Genomic DNA, 13,864 nt, shown 5'->3' on the forward strand with positions numbered 1-13,864 from the left:
GTTAAAGAAAACTAAAGTCACAACAACTAAACCAGCAGCTCCTGTGTTCTGTGAGATAAAATTTCTGTTTTTTTCCACGGAGTCTGGTGTGTTTGAAGAGCAATCAGCCCGTTTGGTGTCTGCTGGCTGAGGTGATCTACTGGACCAATGCCAACACTTTTACTACCTACCAGTCACTCAGACACCAGGATGTGGACAGAGAGGACCAGGGTTAAAAACAGCGGAGTTGTCCTTTAACACGTTCTCTGGGTAAATGAGTGTGTGGCCTCGGCCTCAGTCTGAGCTCTGAGTGAGTCCTGGTTCCTTATCAGCTCCTGCAGTGACACATGTGGAGTGTATCCAGATTGTGGACGGGATAAGGATCGACCGAGTTAGCGGGCTGAATGGATAATTAGTCAGCTGACTGATGGAGCGATTGGCTGATTGACTGATGTGTCGCTGTGTGTTGCTAGGTAACAGATGGCTCTCTGGTGGCGCTGGTTCAGAAGCAGGTTTCTGCCTACAACATCGCCAACTCCTTCACCTTCACCAGATCACTGAGCAGATACGGTACAGCACTCACACACTCAGACACTCACACACACTCATCGATCTGTTATCAGACAGCATCTTATCTCTCTTTGTGTCCTCAGAGTCGTTACTGCGAACGTCCAGCAGCCCCGACAGTCTGAGATCCAGAGCTCCAATGATCACCCCGGACCAGGAGACAGGTACGACTGCAGGGGTAGTGCTCATACCTGTACTACTAGTAGAGCTAGTAGTAGTACTAGTACTAGTAGTAGTGGTGGTAGTAACTGCGGTAGTAGCAGAAGTAGTGCTGGTCTGTCTGCCTGTCTGTCTGCCTGTCTGTCTGCCCTGCAGTATATCATCATTATTACAGTTATTAATAAATGTTCTCGTGTGTTTCGCTCTCAGGAACTAAACTTTGGCACCTGGTGAAGAACCACGAGCACAGCGACCAGAGGGAGGGAGACCGAGGCAGCAAGATGGTTTCTGAGATCTACCTGACCAGACTGCTGGCTACCAAGGTAACACACACACACACACACACACACACACCTCTTGGATATTCTCTGAGATTAAAAACATAAAGTCATGATATAAATATCTCCAATATTCTCAGACATTTGAGTCACAAATTTACCCGAAAATGGACTGAAAGCGTGTTTTTGGAACATTAGGACCGAATCACTTCACTTGCTGCGGTCAGGTCATGATGGAATAATACTCCACAATCAGATTGATCAATGAGGAAATAATCTGATTTCAGACCAGAAACACAGAGTTTCTGAGTTTTTTCCTACAGATTAATTAAATAATAATCTCTGAGAATATTCTACATTTGTGATTTTTAAAATAATTTACGACTTAAATCTCGTAAATTAAATGTTTGTGGCCCTGATAAAGTCAACCCTCTGGAAATGTGACATGAGTAAATGAAGATGCGTCTTTCTTAGACCCTCTAATCCGCTGAAATATTTAATCCTGCGCTTTGGTCCTCCCGCCACCAGGGGACGCTGCAGAAGTTTGTGGACGACCTATTTGAGACTGTGTTTAGCACCGCCCACCGGGGCTCTGCTCTCCCATTGGCTATAAAATACATGTTCGACTTCCTGGACGAGCAGGCCGACAAACGACAGATCAGCGACCCGGATGTCCGACACACCTGGAAGAGCAACTGGTGAGCGAAGATCAGACGATAGGGACGATTTTTCACACGAGACGGAAACAGTCGATCTAACGAACCCCTCCTGTGTGTGTGTGTGTGTGTGAGCAGCCTTCCTCTCAGGTTCTGGGTGAACGTCATTAAGAATCCTCAGTTTGTGTTTGACATCCACAAGAGCAGCATCACCGACGCCTGCCTGTCGGTCGTCGCTCAGACCTTCATGGACTCCTGCTCGACGTCCGAACATCGGCTCGGCAAAGACTCTCCGTCCAACAAGCTGCTCTACGCTAAAGACATCCCCAACTACAAGAGCTGGGTGGAGAGGTAGCTAACACGCTAACGTGCTAATGCGCTGCATGTGTTTAGTTAATCTCTGACCAGCTGCACCGGACACACTAACTACCTTCACAAGCTGCTAGTTGAAATGAATCTGTAGAAAATATCAGAGGCTCCTTTGTGTTTCTAATGAACTCAGTAAGATAAGAGGTGAGACACTTAATCACATAACGCTATGCTGTAATGTAACGCTAATGGGAAATTAATCATATTAATTAGGGTTGACAACTAATAAGGCAATTGTCCGCTCGAGGTAAAGTAAAGAAATGACACAATTACAGCAGGAGACTCTGGTAATTATCTGGGTAAATTAACCTTAAAGCAGCACATTAGCTTGTTGATGCTAACTGTGTGTGTGTGTGTGTGTGTGTGTGCTGCAGGTACTACAGGGACATTTCCAAGATGCCCAGCATCAGTGATCAGGACATGGACGCCTACCTGGTGGAGCAGTCCCGTCTCCACGGCAACGAGTTCAACACACTGAGCGCGCTCAGTGAGCTCTACTTTTACATCAACAAGTACAAGGAAGAGGTGAGCAGGGTGGGGAGGGAGCTAACATGCTAGTACGCTAAGAGTGATGATCAAACAAGCTCTTTTAGTGGACCTACTGTGATCAGGTGCAGTTGTCCCAAAGGATCACGTTGCAGCCATTGCAGCCCGTTTGGTGTCTGCTGGCTGAGGTGATCTACTGGACCAGTTCCAACACTTTTACTACCTACCAGTCACTCAGACACCAGGATGAGGACAGAGAGGATCATGGGTAGAAACGGGAGTTCTCCCCTTGTCTTCTTTGTGCTGGTTCAGTTTCTTATCTCTTCCTGTTGTCTCTGCAGATCCTGACGGCGTTGGACCGGGATGGATACTGTCGCAAACACAAACTGAGGCACAAACTGGAGCAAGCCATCAACCTAATGTCTGGGAGCAGCTGAGAGGAGGGGAAGGACGGATGGACCGATGGACCGATGGACTGATGGGTGGATGGATGGGGTGGGGGGTGGGGAAGAAGATCAGGGGAGGGGAAAGTGAGGACATTTTGTTTTTTCTGAACTGTTTTAACAGTCAGCCAAACTGCTCAGTGTTGGACCGAACTGACAGCCACAGCTCGGGCCCTTTAGCAATCAATCCATCAGCAATTTATTTGTCAGTTGATTGATTGACTGATTAGAAGACTGATGAACTGACTGTCTGGGACCCCAACTACCTCTGTTCAGTGGGTTTTGGGGAAGATCAGTTTCCAAACCGATTTGCGTACATTCAAGGCGGAACGGAGTCATTTTGGGGCAAAACCAAACAAAATCTCTCAGATGCATCTGTTGGTTTGGATTCGGATGGACTGCAGGTGTACGCAGGGATCAACGTGAAGGGGGCGTGGCTGTAGAAGGACCTGGAAACCTGAGGGCTAAAGACTGGGTCAGGTTTCACCAAACAATGGATGTGACGTGAGGACTAATCGATCTGACTGCAGGATTCCCAGCCTGGTTGGGAACAACCAGAGCGAATGGTCAAGTCTAGTTCCCGTCAAAGCTACTGACTCACCGTGAGAGGCTCGTTCTGGTCTGAAGGATCAAGAAACGGAGCCGATGGTCAAAGGGTCACTTTAAAATCCCGCCAAGCCTGACCTTACCGTGAGAGCCTGATTGTAGTCCAGATGAATCCGGTCTACATGTCGAGGCCTACCGCAGAAGTTCAAAGCCTCTTTACTGATGTCGCTGTTTTGGACTATTTGTCTTCACCTTGACTCCTCAGCCGCATGCGGAGGGATCCAGATTCACCATAAGAGGTTTGGCTCAAGCTTTAACAAAGGACGACATCAAAGTCGAGGAATTTTCCAACCTTGGAGGGATTCGGGAGGTTGTTTCAAGCTTTAACGAAGGACAAATGGAGGAAGCAAATAAACTGATGTCCCAAAAACTGACTTGACCGAAGCTTAAAGTCCTGGCTCAGTGTGAAACAGCAGGAGTTCATCTTCTGGAGATACAGGAGGAAGTAAGGGACTCTACGAGCCGGGAAGATTCGACTTAACCCTGGACTGTTCGGCCGAGCCTCGTCAGGATCTAGAAGTTTCTAAGTTGCTGTTTTAAATAACCACTCAATGTTTTTCTCTGGACAATCACTCTGTACCACAGCACACTGAGCCCGATGCCTACCGACCGACCAGTACCTGTGTCCATAACCCCTCCTCTCCTCCTGCATCCTCTCTTCCTTCCCTTCTGCCCCCAACTTCTCAGACCTTCACCGCCTACTTTGCTTTACTCTCCATTTTCCCCCCTTTCAACTCCATTCTTACTCTTTTTTTCCTGCTCTTTACTCCCCCCCCCTCCTCCCCCCTCGCCCCTGCTCCGTCATTGGTCAGTCACGCTGGCCTCTGGTCATCTATTGGCCAGGAAGACTCTTAAGTAATGTACTGCCCGACCAATCAAGACTGTGGAATTCGCCCGAATCTTGAATACTGAAACAAAAATGAATCCAGAATATGTTTTGAATACATTCCAGCACAGGCACACAGGCGACGTCTGTAAATAAGCAGGTTGACTCGCTGTTTTTTTGGAGGTGAAAAACTTCCCACCGGCATTTTTCAGGACCAGGACGACCTGGAAGACCGCGTTCTGGATTCAGCACCAGTCTGAAGACGTCAGAAGACTGGTTGGTGCGCATCGCTTTACTGTCGGACCTTGCACATACACCCACACACAGCCATGCTTTACAGCTCCATGCTAACCGTGCCCAGGGGGAAATACTGTGCAGCGCCACGAGCCCAGTGCCATGTAAAGACCGGACCGGATCGCGTCAGAACTGGACCGGACTTGGACCAAACCCGGATCAAAAACAACCTTGAATGGGGTTTTAACCGGACCGACTCAAGAACTTTTCAGACTTGTGGCCATAATTGTAAACAACAACAAAAAAAAAGAAAGATAATAATAATAATAATGATGATGATAAAGTATAAAAGTTAAAAAAGAAAACAAAAAGAAAGGAAAAAAAAGAAATATTGAAATGTTAACATGTAATAAAAACTTTGTGGATTTGACAGTTTGGATTTTAAGGAGCTGAACTTGTATAAAGCTGAACATTATGCTACAGCAGAGTCTGGAGAAGACCGAGAGACAGACAGAGAGACAGACAGAGAGACAGACAGGGAGACAGACAGGGAGAGAGCCAGGAGACTCTGCGATGGATCAGATGGAGGCCGAGCTGCCCCGTCCTCACGCCATCAAACTGGATTTAACCGGACTGAACGGGTCTGTTCTGTTCGAAGCTCGGCCGAAAAACCAACTGGACTTTTTTTTTTGCCAAACTGGACGTTTGTTTGAACAGAACAGAGCCGGAGCGGCTGGGGGGGGCGGCCTGGGGGGGGCGGCCTGGGGGGGGCGGGCGTCGTTTGAAGGGGTTTAAATGTTGCATGTGTGGCTTGGGATGTTTCGATGAGCTGTTGTTGAGCTGTGTTTTCACGCTGAAGGCTCGGCCTCAGGGGTCGGACCATGAGTCCGCTTGGTCGTTGGTCTCAGACTGAACCCAGTGTGAAACGCTCCCAGTGTTCCCAGTATGAAGGTCTCCAACATGGCAACGCTGCACCCCTCATCCCCCCCTGACTTATTTTCTGTGGTGGAACATGTTCTCTTTGCTCTGCTGGACTGTTTTCAGTCTCATCTGTCTGGTTTCACTTCTCTTTACTGCACTTTTCCCGCCAAAAATACAAACCTGAGAAGCTTCGTCTTGATGGGACTGTGATTGATTATCAGGATATTGACTCTAAATACCTTTTCAGGCATCGACCAGACCAGCCCAGCACCAAACAGTCCAATCATACCTGCTATTTCTATGGTTCTGCTGGCAGCCAATCACAGCAGCCGTTCTTCAGTTTAATGTGCCGTGTGATTGGCCGACTGCTGCGGTGTCACTTTAAGAGAGCAGGTCCTCCTGATCCTGTGTAAACACACACACACACACACATCGTCAGACGTGATTGGTCACGCCCAGGCCGCAGCGTCACCACACCTGAGGAGCATCACATTTAGATTTCAAGGCCGTGACCCAGGAAGAGGCCCCGTCTGCTCCTTCAAATTAAAACGCCCTCAGTTTTTCTTAATTCCTCTCAGTGTGAACGTGTCCCTGAGCAGGTTGTTACACTTTAAGTACGTCATCCCACTCATCACACGGCCTCTTACTGCAGACATCAATAATTTGACATCAAGTATTGATTTCAAAATGATTTTAATGATTCCACGATCAGACTGGTGGCCATAGCAACAGTCTGTTATCCAGAGATAACTGTAATCAGAGTTCAGCACAGTGTTCATGAACACATCAGAGAAGTAAAGAGCAGTGAGAGTGAAGGTGGAGCTCAGGTGGAGCTCAGGTGGAGCTCAGGTGGAGCAGCACCGTCAGTCCAAACTGTCAAATCCAACACTTTTACTGATCACATAAGTTTCCACGTGTGTTTGATCATCTTGAGACGACCTGCAGGGGCCTGAGCAGACATGTAGAAGTGAAGCCACGTCAGGTGGAGGTGATGAAGGTGATGGAGGTGATGAAGGTGATGAAGATGTTCCACCACAGTGTCAGCGTCTCTCTTTTGGCTCTCTGTGACGCCATAAAGCTACAAAAGCACCTTTTTTTTCTCGCTGTTGTTTCACTGTTGTTTCAATCTGTGGGGCCAAAAGGACCCAAGTGAGGAGGAGGAGGAGGAAGAGGAGGAGGAGGAGGAGGAGGAGGAGGAGGAGGAGGAAGGGTCCTGATAAAAGACTGCCTTTTAGATGATTAATTATAGAACAGGGAGGGAAGCCACTACCATACCACTGTTCATCCAACTGTGTGTGTGTGTGTGTGTGTGTGTGTGTGTGTGTGTGTGTGTGTGTGTGTGTGTGTGTGTGTGTGTGTGTGTGTGTGTGTGTGTGTGTGTGTGTGTTGCTGCAGTGGAAGCTCAGCCGTTAAATCACTGATCGTATCTGCAGCTCAATTAAAAACGTTCCTCCGTCGATCTGAGTTTGTGATCAGATCTTTTTTACAGGAAGATAAAAACAGAAAATCAGTTTAATCGCGGCGCCATTTTGATCCAGATGGACCTTCTGGTGGAGTTTAGAGGAGGAGAGGAGCTCCTGAAGCAGGAGGAGGAGGGAGGAGGAGGAGGGAGGAGGAGGGAGGAGAGTGCAAAGGAAGGGAGAGGATGCAGGCGATGTAGAGGAGGAGGAGACGCCCACTGCATGCTGAGAGGTGAGGAAGAGGAGAAGACATTATTATTCCGGAGAGGAGAGTGTAGAGGAGGAGGAGGGAGGAGGAGGAGGGAGGAGGAGGCTCTGTCGTGCCGAAAGGTGACGAAGAGCAGGAAAAGCTGATGTTCTTCAGATGCAGAGAGGAGGTGAAAATGTTCAGAGGATCAGGATGAAAAGAGGAGGTCAGGTTCTCTTTTTGCATACTGAGAGGAGAGGAAGAGGAGGAGGAGGAGGAGGAGGAGGGATGGAGACACAGTTTGAATACTGAGAGGAGGAGGAGGGAGAATACTGATCAGGAAGGGAAAAGACGAAGGCAGCATCATCCATCAAACTGGCCGAGGAGGGAAAGGTCTGAGAGGAGGGAGGAGAGAGGAGAGAGGAGAGAGGAGAGAAGAGGTGGAGGGAGGAGGAGGAGGAGGAAGAGGGAGGAGAGAGGAGGAGGAGAGAGGAGGAAGAGGGAGCAGAGAGGAGGGAGGAGGAGAGAGGAGAAAGAGGGAGGAGGAGGAAGAGGGAGGAGGAGGAGCTCTTCTTGGCTGCTCCTTCCTGTTTCCTGGCCGTTCGCTGGCTCTGCTCACTGTGAACATGAAGCTGCTCAGGTGACCTGACGACCAATCAGAAACCTTCGTGTGCTGAGATGCCTAAAACCACCTGACGAAGACGTTTCCGGTTTTATCCGTCAGGTGCAGCTGCCGTGACTCCTCCTGTGTCCGATCCTGAACCCTGGAAACCAAAGAACAGGCGATCTGGTTTAGAGTGAAGCCGCTGAGAGACTTGAACAAACCAAAGTTCAGATCAGAACACGTTCAGGCCTTTAATGGTGGTCGTTCAGCGATTAGCCACGAGTTTCCACTGTGGTAGCAAGGTGTGTGTGTGTGTGTGTGTGTGTGTGTGTGTGTGTGTGTGTGTGTGTGTGTGTGTGTGTGTGTGTGTGTGTGTGTGTGTGTGTGTAACCCTCTCTACACACACACACAGCTGGGAGGAGGCAACAGAGACTGAAGAGGCCGGTGGGAGGGCCGGGTCTAATTCCTGGAACAGCAAAGAACACAAACAGGGATTGGACTGATACCTCGTTAAAGCTGCAGCGTCCATCACACACACACACACACACACACACACACACACACACAGCTCAGAGGTTTCAGCGTTCTCCGGCGGTGAGATATTTATTGATCATTTTTTGATTTTCTTTTTTCTTTTAATTTATTTTTTACGCTGAGTTGTATTTATTGTTGGAGGATGAAAGTGATTTTATTAGTTTGTACAGCGTTAAAGAGAGAACACACACACACACACACACACACACACACACACACACACACACACAGGCTGGGAAACGACCACCGACTGTGTAAAACTGTCCTGCTTTGAGGTTAAAGGTTAAACTTCAACCGTCCGTCCTGATTTCAGGCCTCCTTCTACGTTGGTGTCGGCCATTTTGTCAGCGACCAGTGGAGGGAAGAGGACTTCCTGTTTTCTCTCTCATTGGTGAAACTAAAGTCTGCCGACCAATCAGAGGAGTGCGGCTGAGTTTCTGGTCGGTCGTTTCCCATCTTGTCCAAGTTCAAGTCCATCGATTTGTCCAACGGGTGACAGTCGGTTTATTATCATCATGTGAAGTCAATGGGAGATCAATACGACCACTGGTTTTAAATAGGAGTTTGTTTATGAGAGGACGCTGATGTAGAATGTGAAGCTCTTAAAAAAGGAGCAGCAAACGCCCCAGTGTGGGTGGAAGTCAATGGAAGATTCCTAAAAATTCAATGAGAGAATATTTTGATTTCCAGCATCACATGACAGCAGATTCCATTTATTCCAATGGGGGGGTTAGAAATATCCAATTTTACACCAATAGGTCTGAAAAGTTTGTTCCATAAAATCCTCCCATTGGAGATCAATGGGAATCGAATGTAATGTGACCCCGGCAGTGGAAATATCGTTGTTGGGATGTTATTTTCTTTAGGATCCTTCCATTGTTGTTTAAGTTAAATGGAGATAACCAGCTACCATTTATAATCAGTGGGAAGTGGAAGTCATCGGAGGCCCCAACTGCAAATCAATGGGAGTTGACCCCCGCAGACTCCTGACAGATGGTTGGTCGACTGACAGCCGAGTCGAGCCGACGGCCGATCCCAGCGGGCTTCATTGTACCATAGCAACAGCAGATCACTGGACCCCCCACTGAGCTGGAGCGGGGAGTCGGATGTCTTTATTGTACCATAATATGATTATTATTACTATGATTATAATTATTGTTATTATTATTCTGAGCCGGTGCTTCTCAGCGGGAGCGGGATCAGGATCAGGATCCACCACGTTCATACCGGCTGTGAAGCGATCTGTGAGCACTTTCTGAATTAAAGTCTGGGATTTTTTTTTAAACACCAAACTCTCAGATCTCTCGCCAACGTTCAAAGGCCGTCGGTTGAGAAGCACCGCTCACACTGGATCTTGTGTCTTAGTTCAGGATGGGATTGTTCATTCAGGCGGCGCTTCAGGTGCTTCAGGCTAACAAGTCCGCTGTGATGTCACAAACCAACCACACGCAGTTCAATGAGGGTGAATGTTTAAAGGGGCACTCCCCTGTTTCCCCCCCTGGTCCTCTGTGTCCACATCCTGGTGTGTGAGTGACTGGTAGGTAGTAAAAGTGTTGGAACTGGTCCAGTAGATCACCTCAGCCAGCAGCCACCAAACGGGCTGCAATGGCTGCAACGTGATCCTTTGGGACAACTGCACCTGATCACAGTAGGTCCACTAAAAGAGCTTGTTTGATCCACTGACAGGCTCAGAGTGTTATTCTAAGTGTGTGACAGCATCATGGAAAGGATCCCTACAGAGAGAGACCTGGAAGATCCTTTTGGTTTAACCACAAACAGCACACACACCAGACTACATTCACTAAAACAGGGATTTTAGAGAACAGGACACAGGAGCTGCTGCTCTGCTGCTGCCTCCATCAGTTAGTGTGTTTGTGTCATGATGTGACTTTGGTGTTTTAAAGGGTTCATTTGGATCCAAACTGATGTGTTAAAGAAAACCAAAGTCACAACCTCGACACCAGCAGCTCCTGAGTTCTGTGAGATAAAATGTTTGTGTTTGTCGAGGGAGTCTGGTGTCTTTGAAGAGACCATGTAACGGCTGTTTCAGGCTCTCTTCAAACACACCAGACTCCATTCACAAAAACACTAATTTTACCTCCCACCTGCCTGTTTGAGTTGTTGTGTGTTACACAGATCTTGTGTTGGATCCAAAACGACCCTCTAAAACTCACGACCGTCTACTATCGACGTGTCTATGATGACATCACAGCGCTCTGACCCTCCCTGTCCACCGGCGAAGCCTCGCCCTCCCACTGCACCACAGCGCCGCCGTTCATTCACTCTGCCTGGAAAAACTGTTTCTTTCTCACTGAAAACGCAGAAACACACTTCGCCTTGACGCAGCGCTTTCCAGGATGTAGTCAGGGCCCATTTTTTGATACCATTCGCCATTGCCTTGTTTTTATTTTTTTATTTTTGCTGAGTTAAAATGTAATGATGATGATGATGATGATGAATCTTCATGTAATAGCCTGTGTCAGTTTTTATACCATTGCCATTGCCTTCTGCTGAGTTTGTATATTTGTGTGATTTCACTAAAGTGTAATGGAAAAGATGGACTCTGTGTTTTTACTGAGGAGAGAAAATATACAGAATTTACCTTTAAATCTGGTCCTTTGGTTCAAAGGTACTGACTAATTAATGGAGAACAGTGGCCCGCAGTCTGCAGACAGACAGGTGGAGAGACAGGCAGGCAGACCGGTGGAGACACAGACAGGCGGACAGACAGACAGGTGGAGACAGACAGACAAACAGGTGGACACACAGACAGGTGGAGACAGACAGACAAACAGGTGGACACACAGACAGGTGGAGACAGACAGACAAACAGGTGGACACACAGACAGGTGGACACACAGACAGACAGACAGGTGGAGACAGACAGACAAACAGGTGGACACACAGACAGGTGGACACACAGACAGACAGACAGGTGGAGACAGACAGACAGGCAGACAGACAGACAGGTAGAGACACAGACAGACAGACAGGTGGAGACAGACAGACAGACAGACAGACAGGTGGAGACAGACAAACAGGTGGACACACAGACAGGTGGACACACAGACAGACAGACAGGTGGAGACAGACAGGCAGACAGACAGACAGGTAGAGACACAGACAGACAGACAGGTGGAGACAGACAGACAGACAGACAGACAGGTAGAGACACAGACAGACAGTAATCATCTCTCTTGACTTCTGTAAAGTTTCTAGTTAATCACTTGTTAATGACTTTGACACCTGTTAATCACTGTGACCTCACAACCAATCAGAGCAGAGCTTTGGTTTGGAGGTGGGCGGGGCTAAATGGTGGTTTCTGTCCTCGTTACCATGACGAGCTGCAGAGAGAAGAACAAGCTTAAAGATCAAAGCTGTGTGTGTGTGAGAGTCCTGACTCAGGCTGCCAGTTAACCAGCTGCCTAGTCAGCATCTACAGGTGTCTCACACACACACACACACACACACACACACACACACACACACACACACACACACACACACACACACACACACACACACACACACACAGCCACTCTCCCAAATTAACCGTTAATCATAAACGGTAAAAAGTGCAAAGTCATGAGTTTCCTGGTCTCTGCTGCAGCTCTACGAGACACACACACACTAATAGACACACTAACACTCTGTGTAAAGAAGCGTCCTCTGATTGGTCGGTATCAGTCTGTAAAGAAGCGTCCTCTGATTGGTCGGTATCAGTCTGTATAAAGAAGCGTCCTCTGATTGGTCGGTATCAGTCTGTAAAGAAGCGTCCTCTGATTGGTCGGTATCAGTCTATAAAGAAGCGTCCTCTGATTGGTCGGTATCAGTCTATAAAGAAGCGTCCTCTGATTGGTCGGTATCAGTCCATAAAGAAGCGTCCTCTGATTGGTCGGTATCAGTCTATAAAGAAGCGTCCTCTGATTGGTCGGTATCAGTCTGTATAAAGAAGCGTCCTCTGATTGGTCGGTATCAGTCTGTATAAAGAAGCGTCCTCTGATTGGTCGGTATCAGTCTATAAAGAAGCGTCCTCTGATTGGTCGGTATCAGTCTGTGTAAAGAAGCGTCCTCTGATTGGTCGGTATCAGTCTGTAAAGAAGCGTCCTCTGATTGGTCGGTATCAGTCTGTAAAGAAGCGTCCTCTGATTGGTCGGTATCAGTCTATAAAGAAGCGTCCTCTGATTGGTCGGTATCAGTCTGTAAAGAAGCGTCCTCTGATTGGTCGGTATCAGTCTGTATAAAGAAGCGTCCTCTGATTGGTCGGTATCAGTCTGTAAAGAAGCGTCCTCTGATTGGTCGGTATCAGTCTATAAAGAAGCGTCCTCTGATTGGTCGGTATCAGTCTATAAAGAAGCGTCCTCTGATTGGTCGGTATCAGTCTATAAAGAAGCGTCCTCTGATTGGTCGGTATCAGTCTATAAAGAAGCGTCCTCTGATTGGTCGGTATCAGTCTGTATAAAGAAGCGTCCTCTGATTGGTCGGTATCAGTCTGTATAAAGAAGCGTCCTCTGATTGGTCGGTATCAGTCTATAAAGAAGCGTCCTCTGATTGGTCGGTATCAGTCTGTGTAAAGAAGCGTCCTCTGATTGGTCGGTATCAGTCTGTAAAGAAGCGTCCTCTGATTGGTCGGTATCAGTCTGTAAAGAAGCGTCCTCTGATTGGTCGGTATCAGTCTATAAAGAAGCGTCCTCTGATTGGTCGGTATCAGTCTGTAAAGAAGCGTCCTCTGATTGGTCGGTATCAGTCTATAAAGAAGCGTCCTCTGATTGGTCGGTATCAGTCTGTAAAGAAGCGTCCTCTGATTGGTCGGTATCAGTCTATAAAGAAGCGTCCTCTGATTGGTCGGTATCAGTCTATAAAGAAGCGTCCTCTGATTGGTCGGTATCAGTCTGTAAAGAAGCGTCCTCTGATTGGTCGGTATCAGTCTATAAAGAAGCGTCCTCTGATTGGTCGGTATCAGTCTATAAAGAAGCGTCCTCTGATTGGTCGGTATCAGTCTGTAAAGAAGCGTCCTCTGATTGGTCGGTATCAGTCTGTATAAAGAAGCGTCCTCTGATTGGTCGGTATCAGTCTATAAAGAAGCGTCCTCTGATTGGTCGGTATCAGTCTGTAAAGAAGCGTCCTCTGATTGGTCGGTATCAGTCTGTAAAGAAGCGTCCTCTGATTGGTCGGTATCAGTCTGTAAAGAAGCGTCCTCTGATTGGTCGGTATCAGTCTGTAAAGAAGCGTCCTCTGATTGGTCGGTATCAGTCTGTATAAAGAAGCGTCCTCTGATTGGTCGGTATCAGTCTGTAAAGAAGCGTCCTCTGATTGGTCGGTATCAGTCTGTAAAGAAGCGTCCTCTGATTGGTCGGTATCAGTCTGTATAAAGAAGCGTCCTCTGATTGGTCGGTATCAGTCTGTATAAAGAAGCGTCCTCTGATTGGTCGGTATCAGTCTGTAAAGAAGCGTCCTCTGATTGGTCGGTATCAGTCTATAAAGAAGCGTCCTCTGATTGGTCGGTATCAGTCAGTAAAGAAGCGTCCTCTGATTGGTCGGTATCAGTCTATAAA

General features: G+C 47.7%; 1 protein-coding gene across 1 annotated transcript in view; it reads left to right on the forward strand.

Annotated features, from left to right (window-relative positions):
• LOC139209356 (plexin A3) overlaps positions 1–2,931 on the forward strand; it is a 38,859-nt gene extending 35,928 nt beyond the window's left edge. The window contains exons 27-33 of the mRNA XM_070839017.1: positions 453–549; positions 633–710; positions 916–1,028; positions 1,512–1,681; positions 1,778–1,990; positions 2,383–2,533; positions 2,836–2,931. Coding sequence (XP_070695118.1) covers positions 453–549; positions 633–710; positions 916–1,028; positions 1,512–1,681; positions 1,778–1,990; positions 2,383–2,533; positions 2,836–2,931 — 918 coding nt within the window. The remainder of the gene's footprint in view (positions 1–452; positions 550–632; positions 711–915; positions 1,029–1,511; positions 1,682–1,777; positions 1,991–2,382; positions 2,534–2,835) is intronic.
• The last annotated feature ends 10,933 nt before the right edge of the window (positions 2,932–13,864 follow it).

Source organism: Pempheris klunzingeri, chromosome 11 (genome assembly GCF_042242105.1).
Source record: "Pempheris klunzingeri isolate RE-2024b chromosome 11, fPemKlu1.hap1, whole genome shotgun sequence".
Classification (NCBI taxonomy): Eukaryota; Metazoa; Chordata; class Actinopteri; order Acropomatiformes; family Pempheridae; genus Pempheris; species Pempheris klunzingeri.